Genomic DNA, 25447 nt, shown 5'->3' on the forward strand with positions numbered 1-25447 from the left:
GAAAAAGTTATATTAAGTTACCTTTTGGTGAACATTCTTGAGGAAAGCATTCAAGACCTAAATAAATAAAGACGTAAACCTCTCTCGCTTTCTTTCAGGATATTTGTGATTGGAGATGGTTCAGACTCTGGCTCACCATCCAGTCCCACTTTAGAGGAGAGAAGGAAACCTGGAAACCTGCTCATCTGGCAAGAGAGAGAGAGAGCCCAACAGCAGAGAAACCGAGCTAGCACGTGAGTGGCTGATGGGAGTGAATGAATCTCAAAGTGAATTATGGGTGATATGGCGTCAAAAAAGACTGTTAGGCCTTTAAAGTGATAAATCTAAGAAGCCTGTTTACTAATGCATAGCTAACAATAAAGAATCTTCAAAAGCACATGATGGCTATAAAGTGCATAAAATGGCCTCTTTTGTTTTCTATCTGATCCTTTGTCATCAAAGGCATTGTGGTTGTAAAGGAAACCACTATTACCTGCTCTGTTGCGTGCCTTTACTTCATTATTGTCTTAAAGCACATTTAGAGTCTTGAATCATTGAAAGCATAGCCAGAAGGAGAACATCAGAGGGGCTCTCCCAGAATGCCTGTATTTTGTGCTTTTCTTCTGTATTAGGAGGCTATTGGCTAATAAGCGTTTGATGTCTTACAGTTTGCAGAAGATGATTGTAAAAACAGGAAGTAACTTGGGGACGACGGCAAAGCATGGAGGAACAGGAAGTGTTTCAGGGTAAGAGTGGAGCGTGTTTGCATGCGTGCTTGTGTTAACATGTGAGTCTCTTTAACAAAGAAAAGACCAAAATCTTAAATTTGAGATGCTCAAGGGACCAGATTACTAGCTGTGGCGGCATAATGAACAATCAAATCAAACAGACAAAACTGTGCCTTATTTAAAATGAACTTACCTTCGTAAAACAGGCATGATGTGGTTGTAGTATTACAATTTCGCTTTGTAGCTGTCTAGTTAGTGAATTACACAAAGCAGTGAACATGCTTTTGTAGTTGTGTGATCAGTTTATTGTTGATCTCTGTGTCCCTCTAGTGGTGATTCTGATAGCAACTCTCCACCCAATGGCCTGAAGCAGAGATGTGCAGTGAGTGCTTCACATTTACTCATTCTGTTATAAATGCATAATATTATACTGGAGTATTTACTTGTACATGAGAGTTTAATACTTCTTCCTTTATCTTATTTCTCTCTTCCTGTCAGAGTGTAGATCAGGTTTCTCCATCCTCTCAATCGGGGTCTTTACAACGCTCCGTCAGTCGCACAGGTACCCTCCATACCAAGATGCTTTAAAGATTACATTTTGTTATTAATATACAGTACAAATAAAAAATAACATTTAAGATCTATATACAGGTCCTTCTCAAAAAATTAGCATATTGTGATAAAGTTCATTATTTTCTGTAATGTACTGATAAACATTAGACTTTCATATATTTTAGATTCATTACAACACAACTGAAGTAGTTCAAGCCTTTTATTGTTTTAATATTGATGATTTTGGCATACAGCTCATGAAAACCCAAAATTCCTATCTCAAAAAATTAGCATATTTCATCCGACCAATAAAAGAAAAGTGTTTTTAATACAAAAAAAGTCAACCTTCAAATAATTATGTTCAGTTATGCACTCAATACTTGGTCGGGAATCCTTTTGCAGAAATGACTGCTTCAATGCGGCGTGGCATGGAGGCAATCAGCCTGTGGCACTGCTGAGGTGTTATGGAGGCCCAGGATGCTTCGATAGCGGCCTTAAGCTCATCCAGAGTGTTGGGTCTTGCGTCTCTCAACTTTCTCTTCACAATATCCCACAGATTCTCTATGGGGTTCAGGTCAGGAGAGTTGGCAGGCCAATTGAGCACAGTAATACCATGGTCAGTAAACCATTTACCAGTGGTTTTGGCACTGTGAGCAGGTGCCAGGTCGTGCTGAAAAATGAAATCTTCATCTCCATAAAGCTTTTCAGCAGATGGAAGCATGAAGTGCTCCAAAATCTCCTGATAGCTAGCTGCATTGACCCTGCCCTTGATAAAACACAGTGGACCAACACCAGCATCACTGACTGTGGGTACTTGACACTGGACTTCAGGCATTTTGGCATTTCCCTCTCCCCAGTCTTCCTCCAGACTCTGGCACCTTGATTTCCGAATGACATGCAAAATTTGCTTTCATCCGAAAAAAGTACTTTGGACCACTGAGCAACAGTCCAGTGCTGCTTCTCTGTTCAAAAGTGGCTTGACCTGGGGAATGCGGCACCTGTAGCCCATTTCCTGCACACGCCTGTACACGGTGGCTCTGGATGTTTCTACTCCAGACTCAGTCCACTGCTTCCGCAGGTCCCCCAAGGTCTGGAATCGGTCCTTCTCCACAATCTTCCTCAGGGTCCGGTCACCTCTTCTCGTTGTGCTGCGTTTTCTGCCACACTTTTTCCTTCCCACAGACTTCCCACTGAGGTGCCTTGATACAGCACTCTGGGAACAGCCTATTCGTTCAGAAATTTCTTTCTGTGTCTTACCCTCTTGCTTGAGGGTGTCAATGATGGCCTTCTGGACAGCAGTCAGGTCGGCAGTCTTACCCATGATTGCGGTTTTGAGTAATGAACCAGGCTGGGAGTTTTTAAAAGCCTCAGGAATCTTTTGCAGGTGTTTAGAGTTAATTAGTTGATTCAGATGATTAGGTTAATAGCTCGTTTAGAGAACCTTTTCATGATATGCTAATTTTTTGAGATAGGAATTTTGGGTTTTCATGAGCTGTATGCCAAAATCATCAATATTAAAACAATAAAAGGCTTGAACTACTTCAGTTGTGTTGTAATGAATCTAAAATATATGAAAGTCTAATGTTTATCAGTACATTACAGAAAATAATGAACTTTATCACAATATGCTAATTTTTTGAGAAGGACCTGTATATATATTTTTTTCTTCTGTGTGAGCTTCTCACACATAATGACAAACTTGAACGTGTTGTGGAATCTGCTTGGGGAAATATTTTGAATTAATGCGAAAATGTAGTTCAATTTATAGGCACTTCTAGTTCCTGTAAATTAAGTCACTAAAATAATTATAATTCAAATTTAAATAACTGCATTTAAGTTTTATAAGCGGAATGTTCTTCAGGGATCCCACTTTTTTAACCTATTAAAAATTTTAATGAAAATCATTTACATGACACTTTTCAGTCATTCATTTAGCGGATTTTATCGCGTTTTGTCTTGTATAAAAAAAAATGAAGAGAGGCCATCTAGTGGGGCCTAAATGTTTTATTATTTAATTCCAACCGCTTTTTATTGTTAGCAAATTCTGTATAATTATTTGAAAGCATAAAATAAGTTTCATTTATTTTTGCAATAGCCTTATGATTTTTCCCTCAGAAATTCTGTGTTGTGTATTTACATTTTTTAAGGCATAAAACATTAATTTATCTTATATTTTATTTTTTGGAATATAAATGGGAATTTAATATTACAATTAAAATATTGAAGAAATATTGAATGATTATTCCATGAAAATAAGCTTTTATTAATTTTAGTAGTAGTAGTAGCCTGTTACGTACATACTACTGAACAATAGTAATATTTCTGCCACAATGTCTTTAAGTTAAACCAAGCTTTTATTTTGACGCGTTGCCATGAATACCTTTAAATTTCTGTGTGTATATGATATGAGGATAGTTTCAAATGCTCATGAAGTGACTCTCAGAGCAGTTCTGTAGATGTATTTATGTCCTCATTAGTGAGACAGCAGACAGGAAGCGTCACGCACGCTTCAGTACAAGTAGTAAACAAAACCGCAGGTCTTAGGCAGGTCTTAGGTTTTAGGCAAGTAGGTTACCATATTATGACAAACTATTTTAATAAGACAGAATTTGTATTTAACCTGATCACGTTTAATAAAAACACATTTTAAGTTTAATTAACGTGTCTACGATTATTCAAACAACAAACAAATTATACAGCGAGCAAAGAACATATTATCAAAGAATATCACCGAATTCAGTCTAGCGTGAGTGTAAGCACGCTAAAAAAAGCTATCAGTTATGTTGTCTGACATGATCTCTTATTTACATGCATGTACATCTGCACTTTGTAGTTTCCAATGAGAGAATTCGCCGAAGTGCACGGATCAAAACTTTTGAGTATCAGATCTTATTTAGCAAAATCCCCTTAAATAATAGAAATATTAAAGAAAAAATGATTGAACTAAAGTCACAAAAGCACAAATATATATTGGTTCGCATATAACTCTGTCTTCATTTGTACGTTAATAATATATAAGAATTTGGGTTGTTTAATATTAAGATTTGGTCAAATCCCCCACCATGGCCCGCCCTGCAACATCAAGCCCCGCCCCCAGCACCCCCCCAGATAAAATATGTTCCCGCGGCTATGTTAAAATATGCAAGCAGACACTGTCAAAACGGCAATCAAGAAATTAACCCATGCATCATTTTCAATGTCAGTCAGAATTTAAATGCAAAAAAGTGCCCGATATAAGTGATCAGAATAAGCAAGGTAATTATAGGTATTTCACACTCCTTCATGCACACACCATGTGTCTTTCTGTATGATAATCCGACAATAAAAAATGTAACAACAATAAGAACCAAGTCTTTCGTGAAGTTCATATTGAACATAATATAGAATTTTTCACAGTCAAAATAACTAACAAGTCCAGCATCTTTAAAGGATATACCAATCTGGATCGTTTAAAAGATAAAAGACAGGATCGAATAGGTATAAATTGATTTTGATTAAATAAATGAACTGTGCTCTGATTTCGGAGTGCAGTGATATATCTCCCTCAACAGGTGTAATGCACTTTTTGAGAGTTAAAACACTCTCCATTCTTTACTATGTAACTTATATTTAGGCATTATGGTCACTAACAGTTATGGGGGGGTATGCCGTCGGGCCGTCCCCCTAATATAATGGCAGGGGAAACACTGTGGCCGGTGAAAGACCGTCCTGAACAGTCCTATTTTTTGTAGAAATGAATCTTGCGAAAGCACTGTGTCCACCAGAGAGCAGCACTGATTCAAAAGTGCTCTGACACCTTTTGATAAAGGTTTTATTGGTGTTGGGTGTTTATTTGTTGTTGTTGTTGAGAGTAATTTATTATAGTTTGTATATGTCAAGGTCAGTTTTATTTTACCTTTATTTATATACAGTAGCGCTTTATACAATACAGATCGTTTCAGAGCAGCTTCACAGTAACAGAATCAGTGATGCAAACTTCATCAAATATGAGCCAAATCCAAATTCTGCTTTAAAGCAACTCTAACAAGACAATAGTGTAATTATTCTGCTCAAGTCAGTTCAGTGTTGGCTCAGTTCAGTGACTGTGTAAAGTTGATCAATTATGAAACAAGTTAAATTCAGATAAAAGTATCTCTGCTGAAGACTATGATAATATTATTGAATATTAAGGATCTTTTTAATCCTCAACAAAGCATGTGGGTAAGAACCCAAACTCCATCAGGTAACAGAAATGGAGAAAACATCCTTTTGAGAAACCAAGCTCAGTTGGGGAACCGATTCTTCTCTGGCCAAAATAAAATCTAATATAGATATATATTGGTTATATTTTTGTTTTATTAACATGTTTTTCTTTGTTTTGCTGAAGCTGTATTGGTAATGTAATTATGTTTGTATCATGTTTCAGATGCGTCCTATGTGAAGCCCTGTTCTCCTACAGGTTCTGCTCCCAAACCCAACAGCTTCTTATTCCGCACATCCTCACGCTGCAACGTCAAGACGGGTACACACACACACACACACACAAACACATAGAGAAGTAAATCTTGGAATATAGGACCTGTGCCCTTGATTTGGTCGATAATATTTGTTGTCTCTTTCTCTCAGGATCAGGAAACAGTTTGGCGGAGTCTGGCCGCAGTGAGTCCCGCTCCACACTCAGATCCCCACGAGAGGAGAGAACCGATGTCCTGCAACTGCGCAAAGTAAAGAGGCATCCCGTATTATTCATCCCACCATCTCTAGCTTTTCTGACACATCTTATTTCTGTGATCTTATTTTTTTCATTTTTGTCTATTTTATTTCTAGAATTTTTCTCCAAATAAATTTTAAAGTATGGTGACCCATACTCGGAATTTGTGCTCTGCATTTAACCCATCCAAAGTGCACACACACAGCAGTAAACACACACACACCGTGAACACACACACGGATCAGTGGGCAGCCATTTATGCGCTGTACATTCACTACCCCCACCTACAATTCCTGCCGGATCTGAGACTCGAACTCGCAACCTTTGGATTATGAGTCCGACTCTCTAACCATTAGGCCACGACTTCCTTCTTTTATAACTAAAATGTACTCTACTATTCAAAAGTTTGCCTTTTTTAAAGAAATGAATGCTTGTTTTTAGCAAGGTGCATGGAATAGATAAAAACTTTCACAAATCCCAAACTTTTGAAGAGGATTGTAATAAGTAATAAATAAATAAAATGCCTAAACAAATACATTTTATTAATCTCTACATTTTGATGTCCCTATGAGTGTTCCATAATAATAATTTCAATATATATACATTTATATTAATATTTTTTACTGTAGTCCAGTATATGCATGATTTGCATGATTTTCAACATTCAGCTGTTCTATAAGTGATATGTTCTGATTTGATCTTTGGGGTCTTGACAAAGTTATATGTATTTTCCAAAAAATTCCCTCCAGGGATCTGATTGGTTAGTTTTTTCCTTTATTTCTTCCTAATCGTCTTACCTTTTCCATGTCTCTCTGCTAGACTCTGGAGTCACGTCTGAAGATCTCTCTTCCTGAGGATCTGGGAGAGGCGTTGTCCAATGGCACAGTTCTCTGCCAGTTGGCCAATCACGTGCGACCTCGTTCTGTGTCAATCATCCACATCCCCTCACCGGCAGTGGTGAGCTAATACTTAGATCTTATTTTCATTATGGCCAAAACATAATCTAGAATCTCATAAAACAAGCACTATGCCTGGATCTTTATGTGTAATCCTTATTTCTCCATATTTGAAGGCGGCTGATCCAGGATCAGCTGGATTACTAGCAGGCTGTTCTTGAATTACTTTCTAATGAATGTATGTGCAATATTTCTATCTGTTCAGCCAAAGCTGAGTGCTGCCAAGTGCCGCCTCAATGTCGAAAACTTCATTGCTGCATGTCGTAGACTGGGAGTCCCTGAGGTAAACATAAATTTCATCTTTTATTGTTTGCTTCTTTTATTATCCTCCATATTTTGGTCTTCCATGAGATGTGTTGTCTGAGCTGTTTGTAAATGAGAAAAACCTACTTCGCCCACTGATATGTGACTGCAACAATGTTTAAGCTCTTTTATGTTGTCTTTCAATTGCTTCAAGCTCGATTTGCTCCTTTTTGTGCGCTCTTTTGTTTTATTTGTATCTTATTTATTTATCTTAAAGGGATAGTCATCTCAAGTAGTTAATGTTGTTCTAAAATAATTTGACTTTCTTCCATGGAACCCCAAAAGAGATGTTTATCAGAATGTCTGAGCTGCTCTCTTCCATATAATGAAAGTAGATGGAGACTGGACATATCAAACTACAAAAAGGCCGAAAAAAGCATCATATGAGTAGTCCATATATGACTCCTGCACTTTATTCCAAGCTATTTGGAATAGATTCATTATACAATATGTTCGTTTTTCAATGAAAGTCTTGCCTTGGTGATTTTGACAGCTGTAATCACCTTTCATTTCCATTGTATGGAAAAGCGCAGCTTGGACATTGTTAGGGGTGCATGATATATATCGAAATGAAATCAATATTGTGAAATGTCTGTGATTTTAATAAAATAAACAGATGCACTGCAGATTTCAAAGTAAATGAATCACACCACTTTAAGACGTTGAAAAACTGTATCATGCATCATACTGTATCATCTTTCGTCTGAAAAAAAATTAAGGTTTGATGCTTGAAGCTGAATAAATTAAGATGTCAATTTTAGTATAGTAATTTTATACTATAGTTGTACTTTTAAATTATTTATGTGTTCCTTATTTTGTGTAATGTATATTTAATAATAATAATAATAATCACAGTAAAATGCTCATAAGAATGATTTTATTTTCATATAGAAATGGGCAAAAACATTACATACAAATACAAAACATACAAATTATGGCATTCAAAACTCAAGTGGAAAGTTATATGTATATAAAATGTGTAAATAATATATATATATATATATATATATATATATATATGAAGAGTTCAGATGCAAAAGCCCCTAAATGCCGTTTAAAATTGTCTTCTAAAATGAGCATTTTTTTATCAGGCTCCTATGTGTAGATTCAGTCATTTCACTTTAATGCAATGAATAGGATCTTTTCATTGACATTTAAGTGAAATAACTGAACGTAAACATAGGAGCCTGATAAAAATGCTCATTTTAGATGAAATTTTAAACGGCACTTTTGCATCTGAACTCTTCATATGTGTAAATAATATATATAAAAAAATCATAATAAAAGATATATATATTCACTTTTTTGTTACTAAAATTAGGTTTAAGTTGGTTTCTGTAAAGGTTATACTGAAGTGTGAATTTAAGGTTTTCCCAAAACTTTTAGCAATAAAAGGATGGTTTGCACAAAAAAGTATTCAGAATGCTGATGGACTCAACAAAATTTCCCAAATCATTCTAGAATGATTAATCTATTCCACAGTTTCCAAATATAGCTATTTAAGTAATCTAGTGATAATTTTCTTTATTTTTTTATATTACAATTTATATTACAGAAAAAAGAAAGTAAGTTATACATGATCTGAAAAGAGAAATGATAACAGAATTTTCATATTTTGGGTGAACTATCCCTTTAAAGGATCCGGCTTTAATTTTGTCTTCGTTCAACAGTGTGTCCAAACATCTTTGTTTGTCCCCTCTGCATTGTTCTTCCTGTCCTTTTGTCTGTCTCTCTTTCTCAGATGGAGTTGTGTTTAGCGTCTGATATCCTGTGCAGTAAGCTATCTGCAGTGCACCGCTGTGTGATGGCGCTCGTGGCAATAGCAGGAGGAGAGGAGGAGGTGAACGAGGACAACAGCAGCACCTCTCCCTCTGTCTCTCCTTCCTCCCCTTTTTCCACCGGCTTCCTGCTCTTCTACTCGCTCCTCATGGCTTTGCTCTATCTGTTCTACTGCCACCTTATAGCATAGAGTGAGCGAGTATCAATGTGCAAATGTAATGGATTTTAAAGTCCATCATCTCTGTACTGTGTACACTGTCACACACACCGTTGATGCTGTCTGACATATATATATATCAGAGCAAATTCCTTACCCATAATGCCTTTCAGCTTACACATTAAAAGCTCCCTACAGATATCTTTAAAGGTTAGTTGTAGGACTTCAGAACTAGTGAAATATGGAAATATATCGCAAAATATCCACATTTTTTCCACACCAAAATGCTCACAAACAGCTGGCCACATACTGCTTTTTCTATAGAGGATGTGGAATTTATCTGTACATAGACATGGTTTCCACTAATGAAGGGCTTTTCCACCTGATTGCCTTAGCATCGCTGTTGATCCCAGGATCACCTTTTAGCGGTCTTTGCAAGGGATCTTGTTATCCTAAGAGTTTTAAAGCACTGGCACAAATTCCCCATCCCGTTTTTTTTGTATCTCTTGAAGGGCTTTAAAATGGCTTGAATTTGGTCCTCGACGAAGTGCCTCAGAAGCTTGTAGGTTCCTTCTGTTCACGCAGCAGTGCAAATTAGTTTGTAGCATCTGGAAAACAGTCTGTTTAACAGTGGCTAACAGTGTGGTGATGGTACTTCTCAGCTGAATTTGGTTTAATTCACACGTTGTTGAAATCGGTTAGGGTCACGGCTGAGTGGACTATTTCACTTTCCGGTCTTGTTTTGTTGACTGTGACCATCAGAGGGCAGTGTTGTTACTAAACTGTTCCTTTAACACGTTTTTACGGTACTAATATAAGCTGTGTTAACTTGTTACTTTTTTTTTGTTTTGAATGTTCGTTTTGGTTTTCTTGAGAGCATCTTTAATATAATTCTTATATGCAAGCAGTGTAAGATTAAGTTATTGTTTCAGTTTATTTATGTTCTGCTGAAGCTGCATTTGGTGGAAACCCAGTCTAACGAAGCACATTGCGAAAATTTAACTAATTAACTTGAACCGATTAAATGAGTAATACAATTCTGATTAAGCTGGAAAAAAATTGTGGACATCTAGTTTTTAAAAAAAGATTTACATGTGTGTTACTGTTCATGGATGCACTATGTGTCTAAACAGACATCGCCGGCCAAATTACAAATTACACCATTTTTTAAATGAAAGATGAAATGGTTGTGTGCTTCTCCACAGCCTTCTTTATCTGCCGTTTCCTGATTCTAAATGTGGCCGTAGTGGTTTTGTAGTCCTGTAATGTGCCATGAGCACCCATCTTCCCCGGTGCTGTATGCTGATGTTGCTTTTGTATTCCGTGCCTACTTAATGTGATTTAGGAGCTTTGCCGACAGTTTACTAACGAGCAGCCTCTCATCTGGAGAGAATGATAAGAGAAAAGAGAGAGAGACCGGGAAATAAGGCTAGGTGAAGGGATATGCTATAACTAGTTACCAACGCACCATCCCTCACCCTAAGACGTCTTAAACATATTTTAAGAGGGGTTTGTTCAGGAGTAAGTAAGTTGATGAGGTTTTATAAAATTGTACATTGTTGTCAATGTCAAAGCTAATCATAATAGACATTTTCATTTAAAATGTCCACTCTGATAATGAACTGAGACTTCACATTTAGCATAGATAGACCTCCTCACAGTTGCTGGAGAGGCTTCAGCCATATGAAAGGGGGATTGTGATGTGTTATATGTTGAAGGATTTTACAGAGCATGACATACATACGCTAGACTCAGTTTAGAAGGCACTAGATCTACATGAATGTTTCCGTCCAAATGTTACCTAGTGGAAACTGTTGCAACATATGAAATGTATTTTGTAATATTTATAAAATACTGTTTATTTAAGAAGTTAATAAGTTTATATTGATATAATGATTTGTTCTGTCTGTAAAGAAATTATTAAAAAACTGAAACACTGATTTTTTTGTTTTGTCTGCTGCTTTACATGTGCTTTTGTTAAATGTTCATGACTGACTGTTGCTCTCGCTCATGATTAATTCTGCTTTAGTTCTTTGTCTCTCTGCTGAGGATGAAATCCTCTCGTCAGCTCTTCTCTGTAGCTAATGAGTCCAGATATTCTGTGCCCTTTACCAAAAGGTAAGTGTTGATCCATTGTGTGGGTAGTAGAAAACAAAGAAAAAGCAAAGCATGCTCTATGCTACATAGTGGGGTCCAAAGTCTCAGTGTGGAAAGGCCTTAAGACTACATTTGACAGTGGAGTGCTGCTGCCATTAAAGCCAAAGAATGTAAAAATTGCACAAAAATATATATATATATATCTAATATTTAATGTTTTTTCAATTCAACTTTTTACTGATACTTGCTTTATACTTGCTTTTTGAGACTTGTGTACCCTAGTGTGTGCTTGTTTATACTGGAAGCTAATGTGTGTTAGTACTAGTGTTTTTACACTACCTTTCAAAAGTTTGGAGTTGAAAAAAAGTCTCTCGTGCTCACCAAAGCTGCATTTATTTGATCAGAAATACAGTAAAAATTGATATTTTGAAATATTATTATATTTACTCTTCAATTTTCAGCAGTCTGCATTATAATCCTTCAGAAATCATTCTAATATGCTGATTTGCTGTTCAAAACATTTGTTATGATCAGTGTCGAAAACAGTCTTTCTACATATTTTTGTGGAAACAGTTGATACGTTTCCTTCAGTTTATTATTATTATTTTTTCATGAATGGAAAGTTCCAAAGAACAAATTTATGTGAAAGATATCTTTAATGTATCATCATTGATATTGTTACTGCCACTTTTGATAAATTGAATGCGTCTGCTAAATAAAATCATTAATTTCTTTAAGAATGGTAGTGCATGCATACAGTACATGCTCATATAAAATGCAATGTACTGTAAGAGGTTGTGATATATAACTGCATGGTAGAACTGTTTTGTAGATGAAAATATACTGCCACCCATCAGCACAAACAACTTTTCAAACCCCAGAACAAATCAAAGTAACAAAGAAAATAACTGAGCTTTAAGTGTTCACCCACTAAGTAAATGCTACTTTACCAGCTACTACTGGTCATATAGTGACAATGGAACTTTGGCTCATTCTTCTTTTCAATCACAGTAAATGCAATGGTTTAGGTTGTGACTGTAGACATTGACTCTGCAGGAAGTGTTAGAACTGTGAAGCTGCTTGTGCAATTAATCAGCACTTAAAACAGATGAATGTCATTCCTCTGAGCAAGCTTTTAATGATCAAAGTCTTTGCCAGTGTTACTGTGTAAATGCACTGATCAGGACACTGAAATCATGCGAAGCACCTTATCTGCGTACAGGTGTACTTTCATCAAGCAATTATTTTGGTTACTTCTGAACTCCTTAAAGTGTGTCAAAGCAGGCGAGTGAATACTTATATGCTCATTTGTTTCCGTTTATTATTTTTAATTATTTATTAATTAATTGGCCAGCTCATTTTTCACTTTGACATTTTAAAGTGCTTTGTGTTCATGGGGGAGAACAGTTGCTAGTTAACCCTCTTTTGTCGCTTTTTCTTCTAATTATGGAACGTTTTAACAACTGTTTCTACCGTTAAAGAAAATCAATTTTAATTTCAGAATTCTCCTCATTTTCTCCTTTAATTAAGTGTTTCTTAATGAATTGATGAATTTGTGTTTTTCGAACTACAAACTGTTTATAATACTCTTCTGAAGTAGAATCAATCGTGTACTCTTCTTAACGGCATTTCAGTAGTATAGAACTTCTTTATGCACATGAAACATAAATCATAATTGAGTTCTACATAATTACAATTACAATAAACACTTCCAAATAAATAATTCATGTAATAATTGATGCCCCTAACAATAAAGAAATCCATCACTGCCAGTTGCCATATGGCTGCATTCATATTTTCTTAGTTTACTGTAAAGCTGTATTAGTAAACTTGAGAATATATGAGCATAAACACCTATTTTAACACCCAGATGCTGAAGATATGTTTTTAATAGGGCAATAAGAGGAGCTCTTGAGCATGTGTTGACCCCCAGGAAAAACAAAGTACGTGTCTTAAAAACAACATTATTGGCTTCTTTAAAGACTGATTTTAATTCAACAATGTCATTGCTTATTTCTGAAAAACAAGACAGTGAATTGTTTCCATATGGCCACATGGCACAAAAGATGCCGATAAGAGCCTTTAATCAAATGCAACTCATATATAATCTATACTTAATGTATACGGTTAAGGTTGACTGAATTTAATAATTGGAATGCATGATGGATTTTCAAGATGGTGAAGTGCTGGCTTGTTATGCTCGACTCACTGTACTTCACCCTGGGATGAAATAGCATCCTCGCTGTGAAGTGCTATAACTGCATGGCTGCATCTCTGAGAGACGGTGTCTTAAACGTCGCTGCTGTGCGAAATGATTTTGCGATCAAGTGCTGTGCTGCATGCATTGCCTGCCCTTCCTATGGCATGTGTTCCAGACTGCCTCTTGTTGCCACTTTATGTGATCCTGTCTGCATCTGAAGAGTAGGCTATCTTGCATGTTGTGGGTCCTTGAGATGGCAGATGGGAGTTGCATGTCTCAACCATCCTTAGGTGCATGGGAAGCTTTTCATATTGAGGTCTAGGATCTTGCTTGTCTAACCAGAGTGCACTTCATCTCCTCTTAGAAGCGGGTATTTGCAGATTTCAGGGCCTGAAATACAAGAAGCAGTGTTCCTAGAGCCCTCTGATTATGCCAAGATGTTTTATTGCTTATTTTATGATCTTTTTGTGTAAACAAACTTATATTGGTATTCTTTTTTTTATCATCAAATCCCACCAGGACACACTGTGTCCGTCGCAGCTGATTCTGGAGGAAGAAGGGCTCACTCGCATCGCTCAGACCGTTCAGATGCTTTTGGAGTTGCCCACATCAGGTGTTCGTCGCTCATCCCGTCAGGACCCCTCAGGGCTTCCTCTTCAATCCACGACTCAAAATCAAGACGCCACCTCCTAGTGATCAAGTGATTATTTCCAGCACATTTCAGTTGCACGATGTATTTTATTTTTTTAATGTTAGAAATTTTGATCTGAAGCCATCTTGAAATAATACCAGCTTGTTGCAGTGTTGCCTGTTACGATGCATACAGATTATTTTATGTATATTGCAAACACAAATTCTTGGTGACTGTTGAAACGGACAAAATGAAGGATAATAAAGCAAATTTAACTTAAAACTGCTTGTTCTGTTGTATATTTATGCAGAATATATGATACATGATGCAAGACGTTACTTAAATGAGCCTCGTTACTGAGGTAGTTGGCCGTTCTTGTGCAATCATTTTGTTGGTGCTTCCTCATAATTGAAAATGAATTACGTTTGTAATCTCAGCTTGATTACAATGCAAATTTAATTGGTTTTTCACAGGTAATTACTCTTGCGGAGCGGCAAAGGTGCCAGTAGTCCCGTGATAAACTAACAACAGCTCTTGGGCTCCGATTGTGACATTTTGTGCAGATTTGGAGTGTCGGAAAAACAATGTGGCTCCCTATAGCTCTGCCACGGCACCTTTATTTAGCTATAGCTGTATGTCAAATGATCTATTTAATTGGTTGTGAATTAAAAAGTAGTTTATTAGGAGTTTAGCTAAAAAGCTGAAACAACCTTTTAACCTCTTTGTTTTATTTTAAACCAGTGACTGGAATAAAAAATGTGAGAAAATGACTCTCCACCTTACACTGGGAATAAAGTGAGTTGATTATCTAGTTTATTATATTAAACAAAGCCTAAAAACCTAAATTGATTCAATAGCGTGATTCAATCCACAGGAGTTAAGCGGTCTGGATTCTGACGTGACTGTAAAACACTGAATTTCTTGTGTTTGAGTCATTATGTTTTGTGTAACTACCATGTTTCATGACTCATTCAGTCTCTCTTATGTTGCCGGATCACAGTCAGATGTTCTGATGTTGAATTTCTTGTTATAGTTTGTAATTGATTGGTCTCTCAGTTTCAGGCGCTGAAACGGCAAAACAACCTGCAGCAACATACTTCTCCATAGCATTACATCACAGCTGGGATGAGGTTTAGCTTTTAGTACACGGTGTTCTGTTTTCCCAGGAAGATGCTGTTTACATCCAGCACAAAGGCTAGCGTCTGACTAATTTTGCTGCTTCTGACAAGTGATAACGTATACGTTATTTAGATGAAGCTTTGTCATCAACAACAAACGTTTTCATCCCTTTTTAAAGATGCTTTTGTTATCCCAACTCTTCATGATTACTGTATATGATTAGTTGCATATTATTTGCATATAGCCTTTTTTCCCTGTTATCCTCAACCTTGTCAGACCTGCAGCCCTCTATCTGAGATGCACTGCCTATTAACTATCTAAGAGACTATGAGTAAGAGCATGAATACCAACCTACAGATCCCTGATTTACTGTGCTATTTTTATAGTGGTAATCAAACTGTGGAAAGCAGCTAATTTACTCAGTAGGATATTTTTTTTTCTTCACTAAATCTGCGCTATGTAGAAGACTACCGGGGCTAGTTGTCACAAATGTTTTTTTGTTTTTTTTGCTTAAGTGAGTTTTCCTCAGGTTAGAGTTTTAGAAGGCCTGTATAGACATACCTAAAGTCTAGAAAAAGCTATCGAACGTTTCTACAGCTGTTGCTCGGGAAAAAAATGTGGTTAAATGAACACACAAACCTGCTGTTTATTGATATTCTTATTGACTGCATAGAGAAGACCGTTTTTTTGCTATGTAGTACTGTAAATACTATATATATGCTTTTCAATAGCTTTTCACAAAATTTAAATAGCATAAAACGGACAAGGTAACAAAAAAAAAAGATAAATTATAAATAACATTCAAAACAGCATGAACAGAATTTGACAGCCAAAGTGATTTGTCACTTTTTCTTTCTGCAGTATCATACAGGAGTTTTCTCCTCGCTCTCCATGGATATCTGGAGACAATAACAAATCTATTAACATTTACGTTTCACTTGTGAGTGGTATTTCATTTGTTTAGCTTTAATGATCATTCATTTTCACCAAATATTATATGTTGCCTAATTCAGAAATGGGTGCTGAATAGTGTTTTTTCTTGTATTCACTGTATTATGTCAAATGGACGTTCCAATGCTGTTATACTTGGTTTCTTAAAAGGAAACATTTGCTTAATGATCAGACTCAGAGGTTATAAACATTATTCATTAATGATGAGAAAATACTTGATTTTTTTTGTCAATTGTGTTGAATGTGATTGATTTATGCCTATTTTAACATTACAGCTTCCAGGTGTCCATTATCTGAAAGCAGAATAAAAAGTCCTTATAAAACACTTAGTTAAGAGGTTCTGAAATGCCAGAGATGATGAACAGACAACCGATACACCGTTTGCTGAAGTGGCTATTTTGAACATGTATGTACTTAAATCATTCCACTCAAAAAATGTCTTTCAAATATCAAAAATATTTGCATATGAAAATGTTGCGAACTGCATCACTGTAGTGTCTGAAGTATGGGGTTAAAGGCTCTTGATGTATTTATTCTTACATCAGCTTTAATGCAAAACGTATTATTTTGCCTGTTTACACATTCATTTTCAGTATTCATATACAAAAAGAGAAATAAGTTCCCACTTTTAAGAATGTTTTTTAGCCCCATTGTACCTTATTTGAACTTTCAGCCCACGCAGTAACAATAATGGAAAATTGTTGGAAATTCCACAATCTATGCCATTGGATATAATGCAGCCGTGAGTGAAAGGCTCTACAGTCATCACAAGCTATTTTACATTCAGCCTCTAATGGAGCACTGCTGAGTCCAAAAGCTGAGCTGTACTGTGGTAGACATACCAAGCTGATTACAGGTGGCCTGTATCAATTATTAATGTAAGCACTTTCCTCAAAGTGCATCTTTAATGTCGAGCGCAACTCACCTGACCAGCATCAGCTCAGACCAGACCAAGATCGGCTCACTTTCACAGGCATGTTGCCAGACGTAACCTTGATGTTGTTGTAATGGGAGGTTTCGTTTTTGCACGCAATCGGCAGAATTAAAGAACAGCAGTTACACGGGATCAATAGTTAAACATAAATTGTGCTTTGATGCCGCAGTACTGTTGATGGTTTCCCCCCAACAAATGTAATTAAAATCAGAGTTAAGTGCCCTATTTGCTGGCCGCTGAGGAGCTACTGATGTTTCAATTTATAAGCAGCGACACGCTCGACCCGATATGCAGTGACATTTCTAGGTTGTAATTTGTTCTACATTCTTGTATCATGTTCTGTTCCGTTGAATTGAATGCTACTGCCTAACATTACGTTTCAATTACGTTTGGTCCTAATATATTGTTCTGTGCTCGACTCAATTGGATTGCGCTCTATTGAATGACCTCTTACTCAGTTCTGTTTCATTCTGCCCTTGTCTTATGAAGTAAAAGAACAGACTGTGGCCTCCAGTGCTATTGACTCACCAATGATCTAGTCACATTATCATGGACATGTTTCAGAGCATATGGCTCTATGTATGAGGCTGTAACCTCTCTAAGTAGCTTTTTCACAGGGTCTTTCTTTTCTTGTTCATCCGTTTGTGTGTGTGGCTTTGTGGGATATGCTATAAAGTGGAGCAGAATCAAGTTTAATGCTGTTTAATTTCTTTCGGCAGGTGCTTATCTGTGCTGGACTGCTGCATCTGTTCGGTCATCAAAGTTTTGAAGATCCTGAGAATAATAGACCGCAAAAACAATCCACTTTCTGTGTTCTGGCTATTCAGTGTGTTCGATTTACTAAAACTAAGTTAAATGAAATTAAATTAAAAGGAATTAGTTTTAAACAACAAATGTCTGTCTCTCCCCCATAAGAAAGGTAATATTGGCCTGTTCCACATTAGAGGTCTTGACCTTCTAGACTACATCTAGATCTACATCTAGTAACTAAAATCAGAGAATTATTATAGGTGGTACTTTAGTGAACATAACTATGAGAAATACTACTAAAGCATTTATTAATCATTGATAATGTTAATTTCAACATACTACTGCATTTGATAGATTATCAAAAGTCGCATCTGTTACTATTATTTAAAGATGGAATAGGTGCTGATATTAAGAGTGGGTGATTTAGTCCTATTTTCTACTACACTGCTTGATTTCCTCTCCTGACTTAACAGCTCCTTTACCTTTTCCTACATAATTAATCACACACCATCTCCCATAGACATGAGAGGGATGGACTCAGGGCATGTAGGAGAGTGAAAAACTAAATTTAATTAAAACCAATACAATGCAATGTACACGAGCACAGTAAATGCCTGCTCAGCAGACTGAATATGGCCACGACACTGTGCAGGATTCATTTCAAGTAAAAACAAAAATTGAAGCGGAAAGGCTGCTCGTCAATTTAGAGCGATGAGTGTTTCTGCTGACAGCAGAGTTTCAGTTCCTCCCTGCCGCAGCTGTCAGTGGAGCTTTATCGGTCCATATGAGGGGGTGAGGCAGGTCTGACTGTGTGTAATGCGCTGCAAATCAAACAGAAACCTCTCTAGGGTTTGAGATTCAGTCGCAGAGAGCCACCGTTTCATGCAGGTGGTAATATCCAGCAGCGCTTCACTTGAACATCTTAATACAGAGCTCAAAACCACGCAGATTAGTGTGCTGAAACCCAGCTATTATAAATCACATGCAGATATAATCTGGTTTAGAAAGAAATTCGAAATATGCTTTTCAAGGCCAAACTCTCTGCCGTAGGTCCGAAAAAGATGTTTCAGCCAGTCGTGGAACATTAGAAATGGTTTCATCTGTCATTAAAATCATTCTTAATTTCTGTTATAAATATAGGGAAATATGCATTCCAAATCATCAAATTGTGATGACTACAATACAGACTTGCTGTACTTCAGAAATAAAGGTTGACTAGAACTTCATGATTTACAAAATGTACAATGCAAATTATTCCGTACAAGTTACGCTGAGTTTAAGAGAATGTATTGATTGGTAAGATAGGCAAGTGGTTCATTTGTCAGAGACATTTTTACTTTTCCAATGCTATCTCACAACTACACTGTAAAAAAAATTAATTGTTGGGCAAACTTAAAAGTTTAAGGCAACCAGCTTCAGCAGATTTGTGAGTTTTCTCAACTTCTTGTTTTAAAAAATAAAAAGTAATTCTAAAAAATAAGTTGAGAAAACTCAAAAATCTGCTGAAGCTGGATGCCTTAAACTTTTAAGTTGGCTCAACTTTTTTTTTTTTTTTTTACAGTGAACGTATTTTATGAGGTGGCTCCAAAGAATTCATCACCTTGTAAAATATGTAAGATTTTTCAAAAATCATACGAATTCGTACAAGTTTGTACAAATTTGCATGATTTGTGAAAAATCGTACGAAGAAGCGAATTCATAGGAATTTGTATGAATGACCACCCCTAAACCTACCCCTCACAAAAATTGGACAAAAACTTAAAAGTGAGGTCGTCTGAATTAGCCACCTCGTAAAATACGTACAAACTGCCGTGAGGTTGGGTTGGAATTTTTTATTTTTTAAAAGCGTGTTTAAAAATTTGAACAAAAAGACACGTTTATGGACTAATTCTAAAGACTTAATTAGTCTTTAGTGATAGGTTTTCATATTAGTCTAATGTAAACCTAAACGTAGTCTTTGTTCAGGAAACCAGTTTTAATTCTTCACTTTGGCATCATTGGCAAACAAAAACACTAACATTTAGATATACTTATGTTAACTTGTCATTGTTTTTGCATCAGATTCGCACAAAAATTACACACTTGAACTTAAGTTGTTGTTTTTAATTCCTTTTTACAACCATTATTCTCATATAGAACTCACTTCAATGCAAATCTCTGTTGATTTTAACCTGATGTAAAGAATTAGACCTGATGTAAAGTCTGCCATAAAGTGAGGACGACCACAACAACATGGTGTCTTTACTAAAAAGGTATAACATATTTTATGTACCAAACACAAAATCACATACAGCACAGTACAACAAATGAAACAATCGAGGCATTAAACAAAACAACATCTTTGGCACTTGACAAATAGATGATAGTCAAACAAAAAAAATGTAAACAAGACAGAGGCATAACATTAAGACGCAACAATTAAGTATAAAAAAATTGCAAGGTGATAAAAAGTCAAAGTTTTGGCAATGTGATGGTCTATCCAAAACGTTCTCAGTCTGCATGTTTTCATGCAAAACCGCGTCATCTCTGCTGTGCCCGGCTGTATTTGAATGCCGGTTTGCGAGGCATCCAGGGCCCTAGCACCATGCTCTTCCATCCCTTGTGAGACAGCTCACTATAGTACCGGTCGCCAAGGGTACTTATTTAGTGCAAATAGGCTGGCTGCAGTCTTTAAAAATGAATGCTGCAAGCGTCATTTTCGGAAAGCAGATGGAACTATGAGTGGTTTGGGTCCTGAAACAGGTCTGAAAGAAAACAAATATTGGTTATCTAAACAGATACACTAGAACTTTTATGTAAGTTGTCTGCTGTACTGTTATAACAATCTCACTGATTTACAGAAATATCAGAAATTTGTCTTACTTTCTGGTCATATAAAACAACAACCTTGAGTTAAGTGTGTGAGCTCCATATTCTCCCTGTATTCATATTATACAATATTTTGTCAAAAGGTTTAATAAAAATAAAAAAAGATTTCTGACTTTTATTTTATACGTCAGGCTTTGCAGGGTTAAAACTGTTGTAAAAGCAGAAAGATCTCACAAGCTCCTTCAATTTAAAGACTTTACACTGTTCAAAGAATGTTTTTCCAAGATTGACCATCACTTCAAATGAACCCCTTAGACCTTTCTTTTTGTGTGAAAAACCATGATATAACATGATATCCTGCTGTCAAAATGAAATGCTGTTTTCAGCATATACAGTCTGTTATGTGTTGAAAATGAATGCATATTTTTAGCACAACATAATACTAAGCTGCTGCCGCCACTGGGAAGCTACGAACGTATTTATCTTCACAAGCTGGAACTCTGTGAGACTCGGTTGTTCTTCGATTGGAGGAGCATAAAGTGCTGGAGACAAGCAGAAATGAGGCCTGGTATGTAGGTGCAGCTAAGAAAAGAAAGAAAAACTTCTTACAAGATTCCATTGGGGCATGTGTAACTCCCCATAAAACCTACTACTGTATATAAATGAGAAAAACCCAGTCCAAATGTTTGACGTGTTGTAAAAATTCAGTCTTATATTTACTGCATTCAAGAATAGGTAGAGACGTGAAAAGAATCCCATCAAATATCCAAACCGCACGCTTCACCACCCACTGTTCGGCACGCTTACTTGTATCTAACATTACCTCTGATCCGTTCGGTCTGGCAAAGAAAAACAAAGCATCAAATAATTAGAGCAGACAGACTCTCACTCATTAGGACTGCCTTTCTTTTTGGAGAGTACCTGTTCAGTCAACTGCTACAGTTAGCATGCTAATCAGCTAATGATTTCACAATTGACATATTTTGGTCTGAGAATAAGCCACAAATGGTGAGTGGAAAAGACAATTCAGACAATTCTTAGAAAATTCAGTACATACTGCATACGGTTGTCACCAACCTGGACAACATTCATTAGCTCCACCCAACAGGAAGTCTACTTCTACATACTCCTCCTTGGCGATTTGTGTGATTGTCATTAAACTCTGTCAACATGATGCCATGACAATACGGATTGTTTACATGCACTAATTTTGTTAATTCAAATAAATCCAATCTGATTTTAGATTCTGAAATTCTGTTTACATGAACATTGCAATTCAATGAACATTTTGCATTTTGTATTCAAACAAAACTTTGCATATGCAGTGACCCTGTCAATACTGTCACAATATTATAGGAGTTAACAACAGTATTGTATTATTGCCTTGATGGCAAAAAGGAAAGCTGACAAATATATCAGAAGGGTTACATAGGCAATTACATAAGCAAGTAATTATTAATTTCCATATGAACTCTTCCACTGACCAGTTTGTAAGATGTAAATAAACATATGCATGTTTGTAAAAAGGAAAAATGATAAAAACGGTCCAGTAAATATACAGAGCAGCACTGTGTTCATGTGCCCAACGTATTTTTGAATCCAATCAAGAAGATAATCGTATTCATGTGTCTACATGCTTAGTTTTTCCTATTGATTGGAAAATGGCAGATTCATATTGAGCTCAGTCGGATTGACTTTGTTTCCTTGAAGGTTTTTCAATCCTATTGAGCCATCACTCAATAACAGATTATTTGGGTGCATGTAAATGTAGCTATTGAGGATCCTAAATTGTGAACAGATTTTGGATATCGCAAACGTTCTTGCCTTAGTGAGTGATTAAATAAATGTCAAAACAGGGACATAGGAAGAGCCCAATACAGGTATCTTCTAAGGCCCTGTTTACACTTGGTATTCAGATGCATTTTGGTCGATCTGATCACAAGTAGACAATGCTAAAATTCAGGTGTAAATGGGGTGTAAAATGTTTTGAGCTTGTCCCTTTTCAACCACTTCCAGAGGTAGTCGAAAACACATTCGATCGGATTGCTCTCGTAATGTGAACGCTCATTTGGTCAAAACAGCTACAAAAGACTACCTCCTCTCTTTCTACTGACCTAACTCTAAAACATCACATCACATAAAACATCTAAAACAAACAAGACGTGTTGTTGAAGTGTGTTAGCCAGACAGGATTTAAACATTTAAGCAATTAAACAGTCCAAAATTGTATAAAGGTGAAAAAATGTCAATGTTGTCTTCCCAGTCCTGATTCTAAAACAAACCTACAGCGTTTAACGTTTTTTTTGTGGCTATCATAGCAGAAATGAAAGCTGCAGCCCTCTGTATCATTTTCCGTTGTCTTCATTTCATGTTGTAATGTACAGTGCGTTATTTCAAGTTGATATTCTGACCATATTTTTTTTTCAAGCACAGTTTACCAATTCCAAACTAAATCAATCTTAATAACTACTATTAATTTTGTATTTAATCTTTTATAAGTGATACATAATTGTCCATGAAGGCTGGAAGTGAGAAACTTCTTGTGTTCAGGTGTGCATAATTATTAAGCAGGTTTTCGTTATATAGACAAAATGAGCCAAAAAAGAGATTGAACTTTGACTGAAAAGTAAAAAATTATTAAATGCCCATGAGAAATATTAAAAACTAACGCAATACAGAAATCGCAAAGTTAAGGCATGACTGCAAAATGCTCATTGGGTAAGAAAAACAGGTGGAGAAGAAAAGACACATAGTAACTGCAAAAGAATTAAGAGTTAAGAATTAAGGTGAAGAATTAGGTGTGAAACCATCAGGGACCATTTAGTCTCTAGTTTCACCATTTTCCAAATCTGCAAACTACCTGGAGTCTCAAGAAGTGTCAGGTTCTCAGAGACTTTGCTTGGGTAAAAAATACTAAAAATGACCCTCACTAAATAAGAATGACATGCTGAAGTGTTGTAAGATACATGAAGACTGATTTTTTTATAGGCTTTATAGACAGATAAGTTGAGAGTGACCAGCGTCACATCCTCTTGTACCACTCTTTCAACTATTTATCTTCCAGAATCTGGCAGGAAGTTTTGGGAGTTAATTTTTAGTCCATCTCCAGTCCTGAATAGTCTGTCAAAGACTTTTACTTCTGGAGACTCCAGGTAGGTTGCAGTTTTGGAAAATGGTGCAACTGGAGACTAAATGGTTCCTGATGGTTTCACCCCTAATTCTTCACCTTAATTATTTTACAGTTACTATGTCTTTTCTTCTCTGCCTGTTTTTTCTTACTGTGCTGACCAAATGAGCATTTCGCTGTCCAGTGGTCCTGCCTTAACTTTGCAAATTCTAGTGTTGCATTAGAATTGTATCCTTCTCAAGGGCATTTCATAATTTTTGACTTTTCAGTCTGAGTTAAATCTCTTTTTTGGTCCATCTGTAAAAGAAAATCTGCTTTTTAATTATGCACACCTGAATATAATGAGTTTTTTTACTTCCAGCCTTCATGGGCAATTATATATCACTTATAAATGATTAAATACACAATTAATAGTAGTCATTGAAATTGATGTGGTTTGGAATTGGTAAAATGTGTTTGGAAAAAAAAATGATCAGGATATAAACTTGCATAATAATTATGCACGCACTATAAATTGTGCAAGCTTATTTTGCAATATTATAACGAAAATGCATGCACTCACCCAAAGATATCATCTCATCTTTGGACACTTTTGATGTGTTTACTCACCGGAATGCCTTTAAAGGGGGAACAGCGGCCACTTTTCCCACATGCTTAGGGCCGACTGAAGGGGGCATCATCACCATGAGCCCACCACCAGAGGGTTTGGGCTGTGCTCCACGAGCAGGGCTGAGAGGAAGAGGCCTCTGGGGGGGTGTGGACGGGGGTCTAGGCTGTGGTTCTGATACCATCTGTATGAGGACAGGAAAAAGAAGCGAATAAGAGTTTGAGGTGCGTTTTGTTCAGGATTTCTGGCAGCGTGCTCACAGATTGTTTCAATACAGATTAAAACAGGTGTTTCAAGCAGCATTTAATTTGATGAGATTGTGACCTACTTTCGCTCCCACAGTGATTTTGATTAAACCAAAAGAATATGAATACACTGAATTCTCACCAGTGGTGAGCGTGATGGGTTGAGGGGGAGAGGCTTCTTGGGAGGACTGAGTTTCTGAGGTGATGCTACAGATTTGGGCAGCTTGCTGATGGGCGGAGGAGGTCGGGGTCCTTTGATGTTGCTCAGGGATGGCGATGGAGCCGGTCGGAGGGGACGGACGATATTGACTGGCTGAGGACCGTTGGAAGCTGGGTTTGGCCTAAGAGGAAGCACCTCTTTGCTGGTGTGAGGTAGCTTGAGAGTGAAAAAAGGAAAGGGATGGGATATTGGTGATGCTACATGATTTGAAAATTTAAGTACACATATTAAGTCATACTAAACAAACCCCATTATAGATATCTAACTGAAAATAAATGCACTTCAAAGGACTAATGTCATGACAGAGGTGATGGGGGTCATAAAACTGATGAATGCTAGAGAAAAATCTAAATGCATATAGAAATTAATACTTTTATTTAGCAAGGATACATTAAATTGATCAAAAGTCACAGTAAAGACATGTACAAATCATTTCTACTTCAAACAAATGCCACCCTTTCTGTTAATTAAGGAATTAACACCAATTCAGCCTATTAGAATGATTTCTGAAGGATTGTGTGACACTGAAACTGCAAATATGCCTGCTAAAAATACAGCTTTGCCAATAAATTACATTTCAGATATTAATATAGATATTAAAATATAAAAACTGT

The 25447-nt window shown here is 36.5% G+C and overlaps 2 protein-coding genes across 3 annotated transcripts in view; one reads left to right on the forward strand and one right to left on the reverse strand.

Moving 5' to 3' along the window:
* The window catches only part of lrch4 (leucine-rich repeats and calponin homology (CH) domain containing 4), a 42839-nt gene extending 28488 nt beyond the window's left edge, over window positions 1–14351 (forward strand). Inside the window, exons 10-18 of one of the 2 annotated variants that reach the window (XM_079375290.1) lie at window positions 99–233; window positions 648–725; window positions 1038–1089; window positions 1206–1269; window positions 5665–5760; window positions 5865–5962; window positions 6769–6906; window positions 7111–7188; window positions 13961–14351. In XM_079375290.1, coding sequence (XP_079231416.1) covers window positions 99–233; window positions 648–725; window positions 1038–1089; window positions 1206–1269; window positions 5665–5760; window positions 5865–5962; window positions 6769–6906; window positions 7111–7188; window positions 13961–14134 — 913 coding nt within the window. In that variant the 3' untranslated portion in view covers window positions 14135–14351. Of the gene's footprint in view, window positions 1–98; window positions 234–647; window positions 726–1037; window positions 1090–1205; window positions 1270–5664; window positions 5761–5864; window positions 5963–6768; window positions 6907–7110; window positions 7189–8949; window positions 11084–13960 lie in introns of those variants that run through there. The other variant, XM_079375289.1, reaches the window with a different exon arrangement.
* Window positions 14352–19645: 5294 nt separating this feature from the next.
* Window positions 19646–25447, reverse strand: part of LOC306843920 (disintegrin and metalloproteinase domain-containing protein 33-like) — a 70306-nt gene continuing 64504 nt past the window's right edge. The window contains exons 21-23 of the mRNA XM_079375642.1: window positions 24756–24989; window positions 24371–24552; window positions 19646–20570 (exon numbers count right to left, since the gene is read on the reverse strand). Coding sequence (XP_079231768.1) covers window positions 20519–20570; window positions 24371–24552; window positions 24756–24989 — 468 coding nt within the window. The 3' untranslated portion in view covers window positions 19646–20518. The remainder of the gene's footprint in view (window positions 20571–24370; window positions 24553–24755; window positions 24990–25447) is intronic.

Source organism: Barbus barbus, assembly GCF_936440315.1.
Source record: "Barbus barbus genome assembly, chromosome: 2".
Lineage (NCBI taxonomy): Eukaryota > Metazoa > Chordata > Actinopteri > Cypriniformes > Cyprinidae > Barbus > Barbus barbus.